Genomic DNA, 22280 nt, shown 5'->3' on the forward strand with positions numbered 1-22280 from the left:
GTTTTGTGGCTAGTTGATGTCATGTATCCTGGTGGCTAGTTTTCTGCCTGTTTGTCCAATGTAGTGTTTGTTACAGTCCTTGCATGGTATTTTATAAATGAGATTTGTTTTGCTTGTTGTCTGTATAGGGTCTTTCAAGTCCATTAGTTGCTGCTTTAGTGTGTTGGTTAGTTTGTGGGCTACCATGATGTCAAAGAGTCTGAGTAGGCTGGCAGTCATTTCCGGATGTCTTTGATGTAGGGGAAAGTTGCTAGGGTTTCTGGACATGTTTTGTCTGCTTGTTGGGTTTGTTGCTGAGAAATCAGCAGACTGTGTTCATTGGGTACCCATTCTTTTTGAATACATGGTATGGGTTATTTTTCTCAGCTCTGCGTAGTTCCTCTGTGCTGCAGTGTGTGTTGGCTTGTTGAAATAATGTTCTGATGCAGCTTTGTTTGTGGATGTTGCTACGATTGATTCTGTAGTTCAATATCTGGTCTGTATGTGTTGTTTTCCTGTACACGCTGGTTTGAAGTTCCCCATTGGCTGCTCGCTCTACTGTGACATCAGGAATGGCAGTTTGTTGTTGTTTTCCTCCTCTTTAGTGAACTTTATGCTTGTAAAGGTATTATTGATGGTCTTGAAGGTTTCCTCAAATTTGTTTTGTTTAGTGATGACAAAGGTGTCATCCACGTAGCAGACCCAAAGTTTGCACTGGATGGTTGGCAGAGCTATTTGTTCAAGTTTCTGCATTACTGCCTCTGCTAAGAACACTGGTATTGGAGATCCCATGGGTGTTCAGTTGGTTGTCTGTATGTTTTGTTGTTGAAGGTGAAGTGTGTGGTAAGGCATAGGTCCACTAGCTTGATGATACTGTCCTTGCTGATGAAGTTAGTGGTGTTTGCTGAATGTGTATTTGGGTCTTCTAATAGTGTAGTCAGTGTTTCCTTGGCCAGGTTAATGTTGATTGATGTAAACAGGGTTGTTACATCAAAGAGACCATTATTTTATCTTCTTCCATCTTAAAGTCTTTGATGGTCTTCAGGAATTCTTGGGTGGAGTGGATAGAGTGCTGTGAATCTTCTACTAAGTGTTTTATTCTTTGGTGTGGCTCCTTGGCCAATCTGTGAGTTGGTGTTCCAGGCAGTGAGACTATGGGTCTGAGGGGGGCTCCTGCTTTGTGAATTTTGGGTAATCTGTAGAAGCATGGTGTGTTGGATCCATCTGGCTTCATTTTTTGGAAGTCAGCCAAACAAAGACATGCACAAGAATTCCTAGAAGCATGGCATTCCAACTGGAACTCTATCAACAAACACATCGAGTTAGACCCCATCTACCACCCCCTGAGAAAAAGAACAGGAAGTGACTTTAGCACAGGAAATAACATCACTACAGGAAATGACATCAACACACCAAAGAAACCCACACATATAAATAGAAAGCAGGAATTTTCAGCAGTGCTTCATCTGAGGCCCACTGAAGATGTTACCTAGTACGGTGACGAAATGTCTGGAAATGAATCCTCCAGCTTAGTGAGCAAACCTACATCCAGAACCTCAACCTGAGCTACAAATTTTCTCAAAACTCGCTAAGCTTTGGTGACATTTGTTTAATCATAACAGAGCTAATTAAAGATATTTTAAAGAACCAAATAATAATTTCAGTAGCAATTTACTACAAAATTCAATATATTTATGCGATATTAAATTAGGATGACAGACATCACCATTACATATTTGCATGAATGTGGTCCTTTACAATATACTGTTCCATTTGATTTTCTTGAGCTTACCTTGTCAGTAGTATTAAGATGGTTGAGTACAATCTTGATGTTGAAGCCCTTTTTCTCCATTAAGAGCTTCTGTAGTTCATTGTTTCCTAACACAATGCAGGCCAAGCTGTAGATCACTTCAACCTATATACAGAAAGTCAAAGTAGAAATTATTGATAGATTATCAGACTAAAACAAAACTTTATTGTATTCATTAATTTGTATAACTACATTTAATCATGGACAGTACTTCCAAAACATGACCTCTAGAAAAACACAAGTTAACAAGAACATCACCACCTGCAACTTCCCCCCACATCATGCATGATCCTGAATTTGGACTATATCTCTATGTTTACACAGTTATTGGATCACATTTCTAGTGCTATCACCCTAACAGCATTGTGGATGGCTCGAGTCGACATGAATTGCAGTGTTTCAGGAAGTTGGTTCATCTTCTTGATGAATTGAGATAAGCAGTAAATGCTAGTCTTGCCAGCAATGATCCCATATTGTGAATGAATAAAATAAATATTTTTTTCTTAAAAACTTTACACATTTTCATAGCTTTTATTAAGTTTCCTGCTCAGAAAAGCAGCTAAACTATTTCTGAATGTCCTTTGGGAAGGAATTATGGCATCCTTATCTGCTCTGATTCCAGTGCCACAACAATGTGGTTGACTAATAAAGCCTTGTAAAATGGCCTACCAAGCCACTCAGTTCAAAGGCATTAAAAGATGAGCAACAAATTCTGGCCTTGTCAACAAATCCAACATACCACGAAAGAATGAACAAAATTTGAACCCGAGGAAAATGTACAGTGCACTTTGAAAATGTAACAAAAATTGTAAAGAAATGGAAGACATTGTTCACTGAAGATCTGAGCCAACCAATTATATGTTTGGAATGTCAAAACAGCTTTATTAGCACACTCACACTAGTCTAACCTATGAGACTGCAATTGTTTTATTTTCTTGTCAAAGGGATTCTGATGTGATATCTGCACATTTCTAGCTCTGTGCTTGTTGAAATGGATCTATGAAATTATTTTGTCCTCAGCAAAATAAAATAGACAATAATTGAAGCAATTACGTTAGGGCTTTTATCTGCTAATGAGCTATGTTATAGTTTATTTAGTTAGCTGAAGGCTGACAATGTGGAATGATTCACTTCTTGCAGCCAACTGTTTTGATTATATACAGCATTATTCTAGTTCATCTAACAACTGTGGCTTTCTTTCAATGAAGAGTGAGATAAAGCAACAAAATGTGATATAGTTAGGATTTCCCTTATTCAGAACACTAGTGAAAGCTATGTTTTATTATTATTAAGCCGTTACTGAACTAAAAACCTATAAAACAGCAACATAACTTTTGGACACTATCTCACATTACACTGCAATCAACAGCTGAAGAACAAAGCATCTGGTTGATTGGTTCTAACATCCATCAATTTCATTCTTCAATTGACTTGACCATTCTCAACTCTAGTGAAAACAGCTGATCCTTCTTCTAATGATTTTTTTCTGATTCATTGTCATATATCATGTTATAGTTGCTATGAATGCAATTGTTTAAGCCCTTTAGACTATAAGAAATTGAGCACTTCTAACCAGGAATTTTCTGCATTTAAAAAAAACCTATAATATGAACTAATACAGCACAGACTTTCTCTCTTTGTAATAGCATAAACAATGTTAAAAACTAACTTAGGTCACTTGGTTCAAGCTCTCATGTTGACATTTCCGGTTAGCAAGGTGGAGCTGGATTTGAAGTATCATCTGTTCAAGTGGTTAGAGAGAGTAAGTGTTTCTGACATATTATAAACTGATCTCAGTCTGAGAGGCTTGTTAACCAAGAAGTCATTTGTGTATTTGTCCTGTTCATTGGATAGAAGGATTCAAAAGGGTGATTGATGTAGCATGAATTACTAGCCCCTTGAAATATCATCAGGGAGTAGGTCGTTCAGCCTCTTGAGCCTGCACAGCCATCTAATAATGTTGTAGTTGATCTGATTCTAACATCAAATTCACATTGTTGCCTCATTTATTTGTTGTTTTCACGCCAACATCCATAATTTTAGGTTCAAAACATAGTAATTGGTGAGAAGGCAAGCTCAAGAATTTCCTTCAGGCTTAAACTCCTTTACATAACTTCTTATTCCATGCTAAGGCTAAACATTAAGTACATGGATTCAGAGATATATACCTGGCTCAGCTCTTCTTGTTACATTTGTGAAAAACCATTCTTTATGAACTCTACCAACTAATGCTAATCAATCTCTCTCTGCATGTGTTTCTAACTTGCGTATGGCTAAACTTTAGGCTTTTGCATTGCCTTCCATGTGTATTTTTCTTATTTCCTTTTATCAATTTGCACTGTGCTATTTATACCCAGTAAAGAAAAGCTCAGTGACATCAATATAAGATTTCCCTCAGGTTCTAAAACTCTTACACAACACTGTTTACTCCTGACAATTTTCACCTCCTTGCTAACCAAAATACCTTAAAAACATTCTATTACTCAGGTTCCATTGTCTTATTAAGAAAAGAATCCCAAAGAGCCAGGACCCTCTCTCTATAAAAAAAAAACTTCATCTTTATTTTAAATGTGAAACCCCTTATTTTTAAACAATGAACAGTGTAGGTTAGATGGGCTTCGGATTGGTTTCACAGGTCGGTGCGACATGGAGGGCCAAAGGGCCTGTACTGAGCTGTAATGATCTGTGTAACACTCATTCTAGAATTTCTCATAAGAAGAAATATTCTCTCCACACCTACCTTGTCCCCTTAGGATCCTATAGATTTCTAGCAAGTAATCTTCAACTCTTCTAAGCTCCAGTGGATATAAGCCTTGTCTGTCCAAACCTTCACCATAAGACAATCCATACATTCCAGGTTGGCCCTCAGGTTAAGTCACCACCAATCGCTTCTCACTAATAACAGATCAGCCCCTATGGTCTGGTAAGACTATGGCGACACACACACACACATACACACACATTTTGGGGATTAGTCTAGTAAACATTCTCTCAACTGCTTCCAATCATTCATATCCTTCTTTAAATAAGGTAACTGACACTGTACATAGTACTGCAGATGCAACCTCACAATTTTACTGTAAAATATATCTCTGTTTTCATAATCAATTCCCCTCATAATAAATTATAATATTCTATTTGCTTTCTAAATTGCTTGACATTCCTGCATAATACTGTTGTGAGACTAATGCACTCAGAAAACCTTAATCGTCTGCATCTCAGGACTCTGCAATCTGTCGTCATTTAGATAATATGCTTTTATATTTCTTCTGCCAAAATGGACAATTGCACATTTTCCCATATTATACTCCATTTCTCACTTATTTACCCATTTCCTTATCTATATTTACATACCAGTCACTTCTTTTACAATCCTAGGATGAAGTCTATCAGGACCCTAAAATTCTAACAATTGATTCACTACACTTCCCTGGTAATTATAGTTTTCCTCTATAAATTCCCCCTCTCTTTGATTTCCTAATTATAGCTGCTTCTGGGATACTACAGTACAGCCTTGGTTAGTTGAACATCGATTATCCGAATTTCTGATTATCCAAACAAGATGTCAAGGTCCCCATGCTTGGGTAAACTGTGTTATCTGAACATTTAATTATCCAAACAAAATACTCCCTGCCCATGTCACTTGGATAATCGAAGTTGCCCTGTATTTCTATAACCTATAAGGCTGGAGTGAAGACTGATGCAAAATAGCTGTTCAATTCATTAGACATCTCTTCATTTTCCATGATTAATTCATCAGACTCTCCGTCTAAAGTACTAATGCTCACTTTATTAACTCTTTTCTTTCTACAATATATTATATAAATTCTTTGGTGGAATTCTCTCAGCCCCTGATTAATGAGGCAATGATGGATCAATTGGTGAAACAAGGTAAGTTTGGAAAGATTAGGTTCTCGAAGTTGAAAAAAAAAGTCCAATTTTCAACTTAAGTTTTAGTGACAAGAATATCACCAGTCAGTGGTGAGAGGCATATTTTCTTGTATTAATATCGCATTATTACCTAATATCGCTTCATTTATGTTTGCTATAAGAAATCAGAGAGAAATCAGATCGCGAATGTTGCAGGCCAGTAGTCCCAGGCATTTCAGGCGTACTCCATAGACAGTGACAGCTTGCATCCTTCATCCAAGGAGGTTGGCATTGGACATACACCACCATACAACATCTTCATGGCAGAAATCACTTCTTTCATCACTTCAATTCTGCACTTGTAATGCTGTTTCCAGGACACTTTGCACATAGGGATAGGATGTATCTTATTATGTACTGGAACAGAGTGCATCACAAGATTCCTTAGCTCACTCACTTTCTGCCCACCTGGATGCTCACAGCATCTCTGTCATACTGAACTTACAGCACCTTAGTATTTCTGTCTTATCTTGCTTTTTAGAGCAGACACAAAATAAGGCAACTTATCATGCCAGCACTAATCAGTGAAAGGGGTGGTCGTATTCCTGACACATGCTGTGGCCGTGTCTCACTTACAGCCAACATCATACATAACAAACACATTGTGTATGCGTCAACCAAATGTCAATGTCACAAACTCTAACAGAAGTAGTCCTTAGTTAAATCCAGGCAAATTCATCAGTCAGGGTCTATGAATACAGTAGATCAAGGGCATCATCAAAAATCAATCCAGGGGTTTAGACATGGTCATTGAGGCACTTGGAGCAGTCAGGGTCAGACCTTATCATTATAGCCTGATCAGTGTTGCATGTCCCGTGCAATTAGTTTAGGAGTAGCAGTAAATCAGTCTGGGAGTTGCTCATGTATTAGTCAAGTTGGTACGGTCTTTCCAAGTCAATCAGGGGAGCAAATCAGAGTCAGCTTGGGGACCTTTTTGGTGGATTTCAAGGGAGGGTAAATAGGGATCAGTGCTATGGTGGGGATGCCAAGCTGGGGAAGTCAATTGTGGGGAATGGAGGCAGCAAGACAATAATTGTGAAGGAGAGCATCTCAACATTTAAGAGCAGAATACATTACAGAAGTGTACTGTGAGAGTGGGGTTATTAATAATCACCATCATTCTGCCTTTAATGGGAGACAGTGCATAACTTTGTCTGACCTCATTTAGCTGTATGCCTGGGGCCACAAGGTAAAGTGGAGAAAAGAGCAGTGAAATAAAAGGGTTGGATGAGGACATGAAGAATAATCAGGGAAGGGGTCACCTAGATTGACAGGCTGATCATCCATTCCATGAAGCACCACGTGTATTGCCTTTCAGGCTCATTCAAATCACAAATGCATAATTCAAGTGAAGAATGGTTTCCACCATGTCCGAAGTGAGTGGTGTAAGTGCTTTTTTCTCACTGAGGGAGCAGGCTGTATTTGTGGGTGATGTGAAATCCTTCAAGGTGCAATAACATTAACATCCGTTAACAAATAATTCTGTATATGTGAACCTTATACATTGATCAATTGTCTTGACAAAAAGTCCTGCCTTGATCATTTCACTATACATTGTAAAATAATCCTAGTAATCATTGTGAAGCACAAGTAATGTCAGGCGAGTTGTAAAGTTTCACCTTAGTTCCACAACTTGCATTCACTTTTCAAGGTTTTATAGTTCTGGTTGCCACACTGTTGACATGATGTGATTTCACTAGGGAAAGTGCAGAGGAGATTCATTAGGAAGTTGCCTTGGCTGTTGCATTTCATCTATGAAGACAGACTGGGTAATCTGGTGTTGATTTTCTTCGAGCAGAAAAGGCTGAGACTGCACTTGATTGAGGTGTGCAAAATTATTAGGGACATTGATAAAGGAGATAGGAATAAATGTTTTGCCCGAGTAGAAGAATCAATAACTGTGGGCTTAGATTTAAGGCAAAAGGAAGGAGATTAGAAGGGGATTTAAGGAAGAATTATTTTTACCCAGAGGATGGTGAGTATCTGAAACTCACTGCCTGAACAGGATGGTACAGCTGGGAACCATCACAACATTTTAAAAGTATTTAGATGTCACTTGAAGTTCCATGACATATAAGTCTATGGGTCAAGTGTTGGAAAATGAGACAAGAGTAGATATGTGCTTGATGATTCATGGGGATATGATAGGCCAAAGGACCTCTTTCTATGTTGTAAAGCTCTTTGACTCTCTAGCCTGAACATAGTGCAGAAGATTCTCACTTCCCCCTTGGACTATAAAAAGTCGACTGCATTATCTCTGTAGCATGGACTTTCTTCGATAATATGGGTTTGGATGGAAAAGTTCTCATTATTCTGGGTGTAGGCTTGCTCGCTGAGTTGGAAGGTTCATTTTCAGACATTTGAGTTGTTGATAGATCTATCAACAAACACATTGATTTGGATCCCATTTACCAAGCCCTGAGAAAAAGAACAGGAAATGACATCACTATAGGAAATGACATCAGCAACTCAAGGAAACCCAAATACATAAATAGAAAGCGGGTCATACCCCCAATGCTACTTCCAGAGGCTCACTGATGATGTTAACTAGTATGGTGATGAAACATCTGAAAATGAACTTTCCAGCTCAGCGAGCAAACCTACATCCAGAACCTCAACCTGAGCTACAAATCTTCTCAAAACTCACTAGTTCTCATTATTGCTATTATACTTATAATCTTCCACTATATTTGTACCAATTATTTGATTAGCTATGGAAGAAGTTGAGACAATGGTCTAGCAGTAGTGTCCCTTTAGTAATCTAGAACTTCAGTATGTGAAGAATGTGAATCGTACCATGGCAGAAAATGTAATTTGAATTTGATAAAAATCCAAAAGTACAACGATAGCTTAATAGTGACCATGTAATCATTGTTGATTGTTGTAAAAACCCATCTAGTTCATGAATATTCTTTAAGGATGAAGATTTGGCATTCTTACCTAGTCACACCTATGTTCAACTTCAGATGTGCAGCAATGTGGTTCGCTCTTAGTTATCCTCGGTGCAAGTATGGACAGGCAATAAATGCTTGCCTAGCCAATGATAAACATACAATGAATGAGTTTTTTTTAAAAAAGCATCCATCTGAACCAGTTTAATGATGGCAACGTTCCATATAGAAGTACCCCATGACCCTCCTCGTCAGATGCCTCCATATCCTGATGTTTTGACGACATTGTTTAAATGTCTCAGACTCTGAATGATCACATTACTGAGGAGTTGCTGTAGTCCTGATATTATCCCCAGTGAAATCATCCACAATGGATCTAGTACGTTGCATCGAACATTGGTGGACTCCTGCAATATTTGATCCAGTTTCACAAGTGTCCTGAGAAAACTGACTGCTGCTTGTGTGTCTGTGCATTTTTAATAAAGATTAACAGCCCAAAGCATGATATCCTCTGCTTCCTCAGGGTCAGCAGGTGTCTGGTCTCTGGCAGTCCTCCGAATGCAACACACCTGGAGTGTTTGTTCCTCAGTCATCTGTGCAGACATGGCAATGATTTACTCACCAGATTATGCTTTTCACTCTAATCTAGCAAATATATCCACCAAGGACTCTGTATCTGAACTAGTAGAAGGTGCAAGAGACAACTTTTCTTCTGCATCCTCGGTGGATGTGTTTTCTTCCTCAGAAGTGGAGGAGAATCTGCTCTTTGAAGGGTTGGTCCCTTCTACATGGAGACTGTATGGATGCCACCGATGCTGCCTGTGACAAGTGAGGAATGAGCGTCAAAACAGGGCTAGAAACTTGATCATGTGAAGAATACATTTTCCACGTTTGTGATGGGGAGCAGCACGGCACTTGTTGCCAGGACATGGACGTCTTGGCATTATCACATGACTGGTCACGGTCCTCTCCTGCTAATCAAAGAATTTTCTCCTCGAAGTGGGTAAGGACACAGGTGTTGGGCAATCCACCACTCTTGGCTCTTTTTACATGCAACAAGATACAGGGAGCAATTGAATGAGATGAAAATGGTTGACACAGCTGTTAGCGTTGTTTGCAAGCAGGAAAGCTGGTACAATATCCTGAGAGATTGAGTAGGAAGTGCTGACGGCCTGCAGGGTCAGTTACCTTGCCAGGGTATAGGGCGGATGTGAGCAGTTGAGTGAATATGCTGAGTCAATAGTGAAAGTGGTCGACCATGAGTCTTGGTGGGAGTCGGTGCAGTGGCAGAGATAGAGTGGGTGTGAGGGAGCAGAAAGAACGTGATGGTACTTAACCTCGCAGAATGCATAAGTTTGTTAATCTTCTTCCTACATTGCTGGGTGTTCTCCAAACTGTGAACACTTACCCCACCCAGGATGCAATTTCAGACTAGCCTGGTATTGTTTGGGCCATGATCTCTGACAACCTTCCATGCTACCACCATCCAGGTCCCTGTCGGCGAACCAAAGTGCCAACTTGCCTTTCTCATCCATGTCCTGTGGAATTGTGAGCAAGACACTGTGAATGGCAAATCCTGACTTGTAGTGTTTGATCTGGTATTCAACTGATTCGTGGCATGAATCTCGGAAGATCCCAAAAGCATTTAGTACATCTGCTGCTAGTGAGGGCAACATTGCATGGGTGTGGTGCATTTAGACTATGGTATTTATGCAATAAGATGACCTGCAGAGAATCATGTGAGATAACTCACTGGAGCTCATGGAGACAAACTGTCCATGAAACACCCTGAAATTGATACTTAGCTTATTTTTGGAGGATTTCAGCCCTTACTACATGTATCACAACAAGTACTCGGTGTAAAGTGACAATTCTCATTATGTGTAGTGCTTGCAAAGTAGCTGTCTTCTTAAGATGGAAGATGGAGCAGAAGAGGAAGAAGACTCAGTGAAGAATTTTCTAATACTTCATTTATAGACCAGGATGCTGCCTTCACAACTTTAATTAAATCAGCATACTCTATGCGAATTGTCTACTTGTTAGCTGTCAGTGAACCATCCTCAATTGTCATAGGTTAATATTTTTTGTTTAATTAACACATTTATCATATCTAAACTATTGCTTCTTCACAAACTTAATAAATTATCTGAAAATTACAATAGGCAACTGCCCGAAATCTCAAAATTTAGCAAGATCTTAGACAATAGACAATAGACAATAGATGCAGGAGTAGGCCATTCAGCCCTTCGAGCCTGCACCGCCATTCAATATGATCATGGCTGATCATTCCCAATCAGTATCCTGTTCCAGCCTTATCTCCATAACCCTTGACTCCACTATCTTTAAGAGCTCTATCCAATTCTTTCTTAGTTTCTAAATTCTTAAAGAGTTATCAAAAGTAAATGCCACCATACACTTCTCTGTCCCTTGTTACCTGCACTTCGGGAGAATGTGAAGAAAAAAGCAAATAAAGGAGCACATCCATGCCTCCTCCTTCAGTAATTTTTTGTTGACTGATGGGATTATTTTGGTGTGCTACACCTATAAAATTAAAGCAGATACATTTATGTTTAAGTACATGATTTATGGGCATAATTGGATAAGTTAATACGACTGTCATTTCTTCATCTTACTGTGAAGTAACTGAGAGTTATATATTTATTTCAGATCACATAGAATACCAAAACAAAGAAAATGAAATTCTAAGGAAATCTAAGGAAACATTTTCTATGTGATATAGAATGGCAATGGAGTTGTTTGTACTGGATTTTGGTTCATATGGAAAGATCCTGGTTCTAGTGCAAGATCATTCTTTTAACAGAAATGGCCCTATTAAAATTGTAAAGATTGTCTGTTTTCTCTGAGAAAATAAATTATAGTGTTCACTTTAATGCTAGAACATTTTCCTAGTGAGTTTAATAATCAGTTAAAATCTACTGGAGTAACTTTGCAGCATTTCTTAAATCATAGAATCATACACCGGTTTCAACTCTTAGTGTCCATGTTGCCTCTTTGCAAGAACAACTCAATTAATCCCACTCTTTCACATTTTCCCTGTAGCTCTTCAATTTTTTTCCCTCTTGAGGGACAGGATGTACATGTATTTGGAAAGGGAAGCACTGATTAGGGATAGTCAACATGGCTTTGTGCGTGGGAAATCATGTCTCACAAACTTGATCGAGTTTTTTGAAGAAGTAACAAAGAAGATTGATGAGGGCAGAGCAGTAGATGTGATCTATATGGACTTCAGTAAGGCGTTCGACAAGGTTCCCCATGGGAGACTGATTAGCAAGGTTAGATCTCATGGAATACAGGGAGAACTAGCCATTTGGATACAGAACTGGCTCAAAGGTAGAAGACAGAGGGTGGTGGTGGAGGGTTGTTTTTCACACTGGAGGCCTGTGACTAGTGGAGTGTCACAAGGATCGGTGCTGGGTCCTCTACTTTTTGTCATTTACATAAATGATTTGGATGCAAGCATAAAAGGTACAGTTAGTAAGTTTGCAGATGACATCAAAATTGGAGGTGTAGTGGATAGCGAGGAGGGTTACCTCAGATTATAACAGGACTTGAACCAGGTGGGCCAATGGGCAGAGAAGTGGCAGATGGAGTTTAATTCAGATAAGTGCTGCATTTTGGGAAAGCAAATCTTAGCAGGCCTTATACACTTAATGGTAAGGTCCTAGGGAATGTTGCTGAACAAAGAGACCTTGGAGTGCAGGTTCATAGCTCCTTGAAAGTGGAGTCGCAGGTAGATAGGATAGTGAAGAAGGCATTTGGTCTGCTTTCCTTTATTGGTCAGAGTATTGAGTACAGGAGTTGGGAGGTCATGTTGCAGCTGTACAGGATACTGGTTAGGCCACTATTGGAATATTGCATGCAATTCTGGTCCCCTCCCTATCGGAAAGATGTTGTGAAACTTGAAAGGGTTCAGAAAAGATTTATAAGGATGTTGCCAGGGTTGGAGGAATTAAGCTACAGGGAGAGGCTGAACTGGCTGGGGCTGTTTTTCCTGGAGCATCGGAGGCTGAGGGTTGGCCTTATACAGGTTTACAAAATTATGAAGGGTCATGGATAGGGTAAATAGACAAAGTCTTTTCCCTGGTTTCAGGGAGTCCAGAACTAGAGGGCATATGTTTAGGGTGAGAGGTGAAAGATAAAGAAGAGACCTAAGGGGCAACTTTTTCATGCAGAGGGTGGTACGTGTATGGAATGAACTGCCAGAGGATGTGGTGGAGGCTGGTACAAATGCAACATTTAAGAGGCATTTGGATGGGTATACGAATAGGAAGGGTTTAGAGGGATATGGGCCGGGTGCTGGCAGGTGGAACTAGATTGGGTTGGGATATCTGGTCAGCATGGACAGGTTTGACCAAAGAGTCTGTTTCCATGCTGTACATCTCTATGACTCTATGACTCTAATTAGCCATGTTTCCTTTGAAAACCATAATTCAATCTGCCTTTACCACAGTCTAGTGCATACAGTTTTGGTCTTCTTACTTAGGAAAGGATGCACAGGCACTGGAGGGGGTGCAGAGGAGGTTCACTCGGTTGATTCTGGAATTGAGAGAGTGGCCTTAAGAGGAGAAATTGAGTGGACTGGGATTATACTCATTGGAATTTAGAAGAATGAAGGGAGATCTTATAGAAACATGTAAAACTGTGATGGGAATAGATAGGGTAGAAGCAAAGAAATTGTTTCCATTAGGAGGTGAAACTAGAACTAGGGGTCAAAGCCTCAAAATAAGGCAGCAGATTTAGGGCTAAGTTGAGGAGAAACTTCTTCATGCAAAGGGTTGTGAGCCTTTGGAATTCCCTGCCCAGTGAAGCAATTGAGGTAACCTTGTTGAATATTTTAAAAGCAAAAATAGATTTTTGAACAGTAAAGGAATTAAGTGTTATGGTGAGTGGGTGGGTATGTGGGGGGAGCTGAGTTCACAAATAGGTCAGCCATGGTGTTCTTGAATGGCAGAGCAGGCTCAAGAGGCAAATGGCTTGCTCCTGCTTTTATTTCTTATGTTCTTATGTAGTTGAATATTTCAGTGTTTTTGCTAAAACCATGCTTTTGAAAACAATTCTCTACATTTTGATTTACAAATTGAGCGATGTCAGACCCTTATTGTTTAAATCTTAGAAAACAATATGGACTTGATGTGGTATCAGAAGGTACTCTATGAAAGAGTACTCTACTTATGGAAGAGTACTCTACTATGGAGGAAAACATTTCAGAAAGGGAAGGGAGAAAACTTGAAGTTAAAGGTGAAATAACTCCACAGAGGCAGGTGTCCTGTCTCAAATCACCCTTTATTTACATGTGCATTGTACATGACACTGCTGTAGCTTCCTCATAGCAGCTCTCAGAGTGAATAGAACCTCTGACGCTCCTGTTTATATTGGTCAGCCAGGGCTTCCTGACTGGATGAGGTTAACAGCCCCAATCAGGGAACTCATGCTCTATGAGGTCTGCTTGGTTGACCTTGTTAGAATCACTATTAAAGGAAGTGGAATTTTCAGACAAGATTGATTTGTTATTATTCTGCATGTACATCTCTTAAACTGCCTTCAAATAACTTAAAATAATATGATATAATACTAACCAACACACATAGTACCCAGTGCTGCAATGGCACTCAACAATGTACGCAAAGATATTGTAGAGCTTCGTAAAAGTCGGACCAAAGGGGAAATTCCATTTTTCGCACAAATATTGTCTTGTTGTTCTTTGTTACACTCACTCAGTGCAATGAGTGCCTGGCAAGCTAAATAAATGAACAATAAGTTTCACTTTCAATATTTGATATTACAACAGTAAAATTTCTTTCACTTGAACATCCCACTGGGAAAAATACTTAATCTCTATATACGCTGATGTAATTGAAAAATACAAACCAAAAGCAAATACCATTTGATTATTTTTTGAGATAAAATGTTAACTGTCATGGTTATGGATCATAGCCCCAGATCATTTATCTGACCTTTGAATTAAAACTTGTGTTTTTAAAAAGAGGATTGATACAACCAAAATTACTGCAGAAGTAAATCCAGAGACTGTCTGGAGAGAATGTCACACCTGTGAGTGCCAAAAACAGTTTGGAAGGGAGAAAATGCACTGCAAATTGAACTGTAATCTATCTCCTGGGGGTTATCTCAGAACTGTGAACACGATGAAAAAGAAATATAGTCTGCAAGAGACATGTTTTGAGTCTTCTATTTTTAAGAAATTACAGGATATGGGTTGAAAACCACTGCAGTTTTTGTGTGTGCATGAGGGGCTGATATCCAGTGTGTGGACTACTATGTTAGGAAGGCCACAGCTTTGAGAATAGCCATTAAACATGGGAAGGAGGAAAAGATAATCCATCACTCTGAACGCTGCCAGCCAACCACTCTTAAAAGAAACCAGGACAGAAGAATTTCAGTTGACCTGCAAAACAAGAATGTCACAATCCACCATTCAATTACGAACATCAATCATACTGATAAAAATCACTGCAACAGCAGCAACATTCCTTCACCTATTCTTCACAAACAACATTTTTAAATGCACTTTTCTAATCTATGTGAACGTGTGTTCTGTTATTATTCACTGATTTTAAAAAACTAAAAAATGCACTTTTTTGTCAGCTCAAGAAAGGTGGCTCCTTAGAATTGGCTTGTTTTAAATGATACATTTGTTTGGTTTGGAAGAACACATGGTCATTCTTTTGTACATTAAAATTAAACTTGTTGTGACCAACTGAGAGGATAGGTAACTAAAGATGGATAGCCTCATCTCTCCTCAGCTGGGAGCTTGACATTTTGAAACTTTAACAACTTGGGGAATCTTGCAGATGTTCCAATAGAGTCATAGAACCATAGAGGTGTACAGCATGGAAACAGACCCTTCCGTCTAACCCGTCCATGCTGACCAGATATTCCAACCCAATCTAGTTCCACCTGTCAACACCCGGCCCATCTCCCTCCAAACCCTTCCTATTCATGTACCCACCCAAATGCCTCTTAAATAATGCAATCGTACCAGCCTCCACCACTTCCTCTGGCAGCTCATTCCATACATATACCACCCTCGGCGTGAAAAAGTTGCCCCTTAAGTCTCTTTTATATCTTTCCCCTCTCACCCTAAACCTATGCCCTCTAGTTCTGGACTCCCTGAAACCAGGGAAAAGACTTTGTCTATTTACCCTATCCATGACCCTTCATAATTTTGTAAACCTGTATAAGGTCACCCCTCAGCCTCACACGCTCCAGGGAAAACAGTCCCAGCCTGTTCAGCCTCTCCCTGTAGCTTAATTCCTTCAACCCTGGCAACATCCTTGTAAATCTTTTCTGAACCCTTTCAAGTTTCACAACATCTTTCCAATAGGAAGGAGACCAGAACTACATGCAATATTCCAACAGTGGCCAAACCAATGACCTGTACAGCCGCAACATGACCTCCCAACTCCTGTATTCAATTCTTTGACCAATAAAGGAAAGCATGCCAAACGTCTTCTTCACTATCCTATCTGTCTGCAACTCCACTTTCAAGGAGCTATGAACCTGCACTCCAAGATCTCTTTGTTCAGCAACACTCCCTAGGACCTTACCATTAAATGTATAAGTCCTGCTAAGATTTGCTTTCCCAAAATGCAGCATCTCGCATTTATCTGAATTAAACTCTATCTGCCACTTCTCTGCCCATTGGCCCATCTGGTCAAGATCCTGTTGTAATCTGAGTTAACCCTCTTCGCTGTCCACTACACCTCCAATTTTGGTGTCATCTGTAAACTCACTAACTGTACCTCTTATGCTTGCATCCAAATCTTTTAAGTAAATGACAAAAGGTAGAGGGCCCAGCACTGATCCTTGTGGCACTCCACTGGTCACAGGCCTCCAGTCTGAAAAACAACCTTCCACACCACCCTCTGTCTTCTACCTTTGAGCCAGTTCTGTATCCAAATGGTTAGTTCTCCCTGTATTCTGTGAGATCTAACCTTGCTAATCAGTCTCCCATGGGGAACCTTGTCGAACGCCTTCCTGAAGTCCATATAGGTCACATCTAATGCTCTGCCCTCATCAATCTTCTTTGTTACTTCTTCAAAAAACTCGATCAAGTTTGTGAGACATGATTTCCCACGCACAAAGCCATGTTGACTATCCTTAATTAGTCCTTGCCTTTCCAAATACATGTACATCTTGGCCCTCAGGATTCCCTCTAACAACTTGCCCACCACCAACATCAGGATCACTGGTCTATAGTTCCCTGGCTTGTCCTTACCACCCTTCTTAAACAGTGGCACCATGCTAGCCAACCTCCAGTCTTCCGGTACCTCAATCTATGATAAAAATATCTCAGCAAGAGGCCCAGCAATCACTTCTCTAGCTTCCCACAAAGTTCTAGCGTACACTTGATCGGGTCCTGGGGATTTATCCCCCTTTTTGCATTTCAATTCATCCAGCACTTCCTCCTCTGTACTATGGACATTTTGCAAGATGTCACCATCTATTTCCCTACAGTCTATAGCTTCCATATCCTTTTCCACAGTAAATATTGATGCAAAATACTCATTTAGTATCTCCCATTTTCTGCAGCTTCACACAAAGGCCGCCTTGCTGATCTTTGAGGGGCCCTATTCTCTCCCTAGTTACCCTTTTGTCCTTAATGTATTTGTAAAAACTCTTTGGATTCTCCTTAATTCTATTTGCCAAAGCTATCTCATGTCCCATTTTTGCCCTCCTGATTTCCCTCTCAAGTATACTCCTATCTCTTTTATACTCTTCTAAGGATTCATTTGATCTATCCTTACATATTCAACCTTACATATGCTTCTTTCTTTTTCTTAACCAAACCCTCAATTTCTTTAGTCATCCAGTCTCCCTATACCTACCAGCCTTTCCTTTCACCCTAACAGAAATATACTTTCTCTGGATTCTTGTTATCGTATTCCTGAAGGCTTCCCATTTTCCAGTCGTCCCTTTACCTGCAAACATCTGCCCCCAGTCAGCTTTAAAAAGTTCTTGCCTAATACCGTCAAAATTGGCCTTTCTCCCATTTAGAACTTCAACTTTTAGATCTGGTCTATCTTTTTCCATCATTATTTTAAATCTAATAGAGTTATGGTTGCTGGTCCCAAAGTGCTCCCCCACTAACACCTCAGTCACCTGCTCTGCCTAATATCCCAAGAGTAGGTCAAGCTTTGCCCCTTCTCTAGTAGGTATATCCCCATACTGAATCAGAAAACTGTCTTTTACACACTTAAAATATTCCTTTCCATCTCGACCCTTAACACTATGGAAGTCCCAGTCTATGTTTGGAAAGTTAAAATCCCCTACCATAACCACCTATTATTCTTACAGATAGCTGAGATCTCCTTACAAATTTGTTTCTCAATTTCCCTCTGACTATTCGGGGGTCTATAATACAATCCCAGTAAGGTTATCATCCCTTTCTTATTTCTCAGTTTCATCCAAATAACTTCCCTGGATGTATTTCCGGGAATATCCTCCCTCAGCACAGCTGTAATTCTATTTCTTATCAAAAATGCCTCTCTTTCTATCCTTTCTGTAGCATTTGTATTCTGGAACATTAAGCTGCCAGTCCTGCCCATCCCTGAGCCATGTTTCCGTAATTGCTATGATATCCCAGTCCCATGTTTCTAACCATGCCCTCAGTTCATCTGCCTTCCCTGTTTGGCCCCTTGCATTGAAATAAATGCAGTTTAATTTATTAGTCCTCCCTTGTCCCTGCCTGCCCTGACTGTTTGACTTGCTTCTGTTCTCAACTGTACCAGTCTCAGATTGATCTCTTTCCTCACTATCTCCCCGGGTCCCACCACCCCCCACCCCCCAACCTTACTAGTTTAAATCCTCCCGAGCACCTGTAGCAAATTTCCCTGCCAGTATATTAGTCCCCTTCCAATTTAGGTGCAATCCATCCTTGTACAGGTCACAATGAAAAGATGAAAAAGAAATACTGTTACTTATTCTCACATTTGCCCTCAGGAACTCAGATAGTGACGCAGCCCTTGCTTTAGATGCAGTGAAAATGGGTAAGAGTGACACATAGTTATGGAGGAGTGCATTGTGCGTGTACCAGAACCCAAGGTTGAACATAAATACTGTTACAGGGGAATGCAGATGCGAACTTTATAGAATTGCTCTAGTAAATTTATGATGGCTATGGACACTCAAATATTTGGTGCATTGGCACATCTGCCAGACAAATGTGCAGTCACCGTCAAGGAGTTTGATGAAATCTGCCAACAACTTTGCAAATAGCTTTATGATTGGAAACCATTCTTGTCAGCTTAGAAGTGGTGGTTAACTCCATGAAAACAGTTGGATCTAACCTCTTTCCCTAGTGAACAGGATTGAGGCTTGAATTCATTTATATGGAGAATAAAAATGTCATCCAAGTTACTGTTACACCATACATTGGTGCCTCAGTAGACTCAATGACTGTGCATATGCTGAATTTGAATTTATGTTATCAATGCATTCTCAGTGTTACATTTTCTAATCTGTGAAAAGATTAAACTTACTAGAAAATGGAAACTTACCAACATTGTGCATTTTATCAGATGATGATAACAAAAGATCAATGACCAAACTATAACCAATATCCTTGGCCATCTTCTTTCGTTGTGTCAGTGTCTGGCCTGCTAATGCCCAAAACGCTGTTGCTGCTTGCTCTCGAATCTCTATTTCAAATACCTGAAACAATAATTGCAGAATAGTAGTGGCTTGCATCTTGTACGCTTTAATCAAAACTTGCTTATCAGTTCAAACCTTGCAATGATGAGAAAGGTTTTTTCATTCCCTTCCGGGATGTAGGATTTTCTCCCAATGCTAGGATTAATTGCCTATCTGTAATTGCCCATCATTCTTTTCTTGAATGACTGCAGCCAATGTCGTGAAAGCACAATCATAAAATTGCTAGGTAGGGTGTTCCTATGTTCATCCATGCTTCTAGAGTTGACTAGGTGAACACTGTTCTGATGAGTTTCCAGAAACTTAAGCTCATCCAAAACCCTGCTACCTCTGTCTGAACTTGCGCAAATCCCACTTTCCTATCAGTCCTGAACTATAAGAACTCAGTAGCTCAGTGGTTAGCACTGTTGTCTCACACTGTCAGGGACCTGGGTTCAATTCCAGCTTTGGGTGACCGTCCATGTGAGTTTGCATATTCTCCCCTTGTCCATGTGAGTTTCCTCCCACAATCCAAAGATGTGCAGGTAGGTGAATTGGCCATGCTAAATTGCCCATAGTGTTCAGGGGGTGTGTAGTTTGGGTGCATTGATCAGGGGTAAATGTAGAGTAATAGGGGAGGGGAATGGGTCTGGGTGGGATACTCCTCAAAGGGTTGGGGTGGACTTTTTGGGTCAAATAGCCTGTTTCTGGGTACTCTATGATTCTACTTGCTCTGGTTAGGGCATGCAATAATTTTTAAAAATTCATCCTTTTCTCAAATCACCCTCTAGCCTTGCTCTTGTCTATCTCTATAACCTGATGTAGACTTCTAAGCCACAAAGGTTTGAAAGTGAGGAAGCATAAAGTGATCTAAGGACAGTGATCTTCGTGAACTGTGTACTATGTGAGAAATTTGATACAGTTATGAATTCAAAGTTGGAGGGAATTTTTGAAAGTACACTTTATTTCATTTTTCAGTATCTGGTGATTGTTCGACTATAACTTGCTATTGTTTTAAATAAGTTAATACCCGTAGTAATTTAAATGAGGTCAGCCAGGTAGTCCAATCAGGGAGTTCTGGCTGACAGATATAAACAGGAGTATCAGAGGTTCTGCTCACTTTAGGAGCTGGTTCTGTGGTAGCTGGGTCAGTGTCATGTACTATGCACATGGTAATAAAGGGTCACCTGGTGATGGGATACCAGACTTTGTGGAGCTGTTTCAGTGGCAATGAGAGTGGGATGCTGACATAGCTGCATTGGTGCCTCAGAACAGACAGTAAGGCTGTCAGAACCCATGGTTTCTCCCCTTCTGCTGAGTGTCGAAGAAACCTCTGAAGACAGTATGGATATGGCAAATGTTGCAGCCATGATACCATTTCCGCCTGAGAAAGAATACGAGTTTCATCCAAGTCACTCTGGGCACACGAGGGCTACAGTCCGGTACATGCCATCAGTTTCTGAGGCAGAGTTGGAAGAACCTGACCTGGTGCGAAAACAACCCATAAGAAGCTACCGGAAAGAGAATAGGTCTATGTCCCAGGACTTAGAGGGGGAGGGACGTACTGTTTGGAATGAGGTCAGCCAATTGGATCTTATAGAATATGAGTTTCCTGATTGGAGCTGTTAACCTGCTCCAATCAGGGAGTCCTTGCTGACAGATATAAACAGGAGTGTCAGGGGTTCTGCTCACTCTAGGAGCTGGCTCTGTGCTATCTGGGTCACTGCCCTGTACTATGCACATGAAAATAAAGGGGACTTTGTGTTGGCATATCTGCCTTGTGGAGTTATTTCAATAATTAACTGATGAGTTAAATCAATGAAGTTATACAATCATGGTATGGCATGACTGCAACATACTTATTGCAGTTCCCCAAATCATATTGGCTGTCTTTAGCTTGAGCAAGTTTCGTTCAGAGTTGCTGTGCTGCTGTCTGATTTGCGCATATTGTGGAGTATTAGGGTGAGGATAATTACCTGGACACTGTTTCAGTAAGCAATCACACTCCTAGGTTAGGTAATACAAAGATAAAGTAGCTGTAGACCCATAGGACCATTGGGCCATTCTCTCATTAGAGATCTTGATCCACTTACAATAGAATTATGCATGTAAATGTTGCACTTTGCATCACTCTGGCCCCTTTCATTGGAATGTTTTGCAAGGACACTTTGCACATAGGGATTGCCACACATCTCATGAATTAAACCAGGTTACATGTCAAAAATTGTCACTTGCTCTTTTAGTACTCACTCATGTTGCACCTACTTCAATACTCAAAGCATTTCTGGCTTGGTTTGTCTTGTCATGCCTTGCCTTTTTATATCCTTTGCCCACCCAATCAGAGCTTAAAGCCTCAAGGTACTCCCATATTGAAGTGCCTTTTAATACAGACACAAAGCCAGACAACTCGTCATGATTGTCAGGAGCCATCAATCAAGGAAGTGGCAATGTTGCTGCATGATATCATACTATGTCAATCGCATACCAGCACCAAATGCTGCAGCGTATGTGGTGAGTGCATTGCTTGTACATCAAACAAATGGTCACTTCTCTAAGACTAAGGGGAATGCTACTCAGTCAAGAGAGAGAAACCCTTCACTAAAGGCGTCTGAGCACATTTACTGGAGGTTATCCTCCAATATTAGTCCAGAGGCTTGGATATGGTCAATTGGCTGCTTGGAATGGCCAGGGCCAACTTCCTTTCCTCATAGGGAATGAGGAGCTGAATGTCAGCACTGCCTGTCTTGTCTTTTTCTGCCCTATTTTGGGCCTTTTTCCATTGGAGTGAGACAAGACGGAATTGATTGAGATGGAAGTGTTTAGCACAGCTGTAAGTGCAGGTGAGGGATAGGTGACTAAGTAACCTGAGTGAATGACTAGGTAGTATTGTGCTGATGGTGTGGGAGGATTGAGTTGGTAACATTGAGTGAGGGGAGATGTTATATGTGATAGTGAGAGGTCTGTGTTCATAACCTATTCACAAATGTAGTTATATGATTTTC

At 40.2% G+C, this 22280-nt stretch overlaps 1 protein-coding gene across 1 annotated transcript in view; it reads right to left on the minus strand.

Moving 5' to 3' along the window:
- ankar (ankyrin and armadillo repeat containing) overlaps positions 1–22280 on the minus strand; it is a 143939-nt gene that overhangs the window by 18163 nt on the left and 103496 nt on the right. Inside the window, exons 15-18 of the mRNA XM_072578292.1 lie at positions 19149–19302; positions 14208–14369; positions 11045–11151; positions 1772–1894 (exon numbers count right to left, since the gene is read on the minus strand). Of these exons, the coding sequence (XP_072434393.1) occupies positions 1772–1894; positions 11045–11151; positions 14208–14369; positions 19149–19302 (546 nt within the window). The remainder of the gene's footprint in view (positions 1–1771; positions 1895–11044; positions 11152–14207; positions 14370–19148; positions 19303–22280) is intronic.

This window comes from Chiloscyllium punctatum, chromosome 10 (genome assembly GCF_047496795.1).
Source record: "Chiloscyllium punctatum isolate Juve2018m chromosome 10, sChiPun1.3, whole genome shotgun sequence".
Taxonomy (NCBI): Eukaryota; Metazoa; Chordata; class Chondrichthyes; order Orectolobiformes; family Hemiscylliidae; genus Chiloscyllium; species Chiloscyllium punctatum.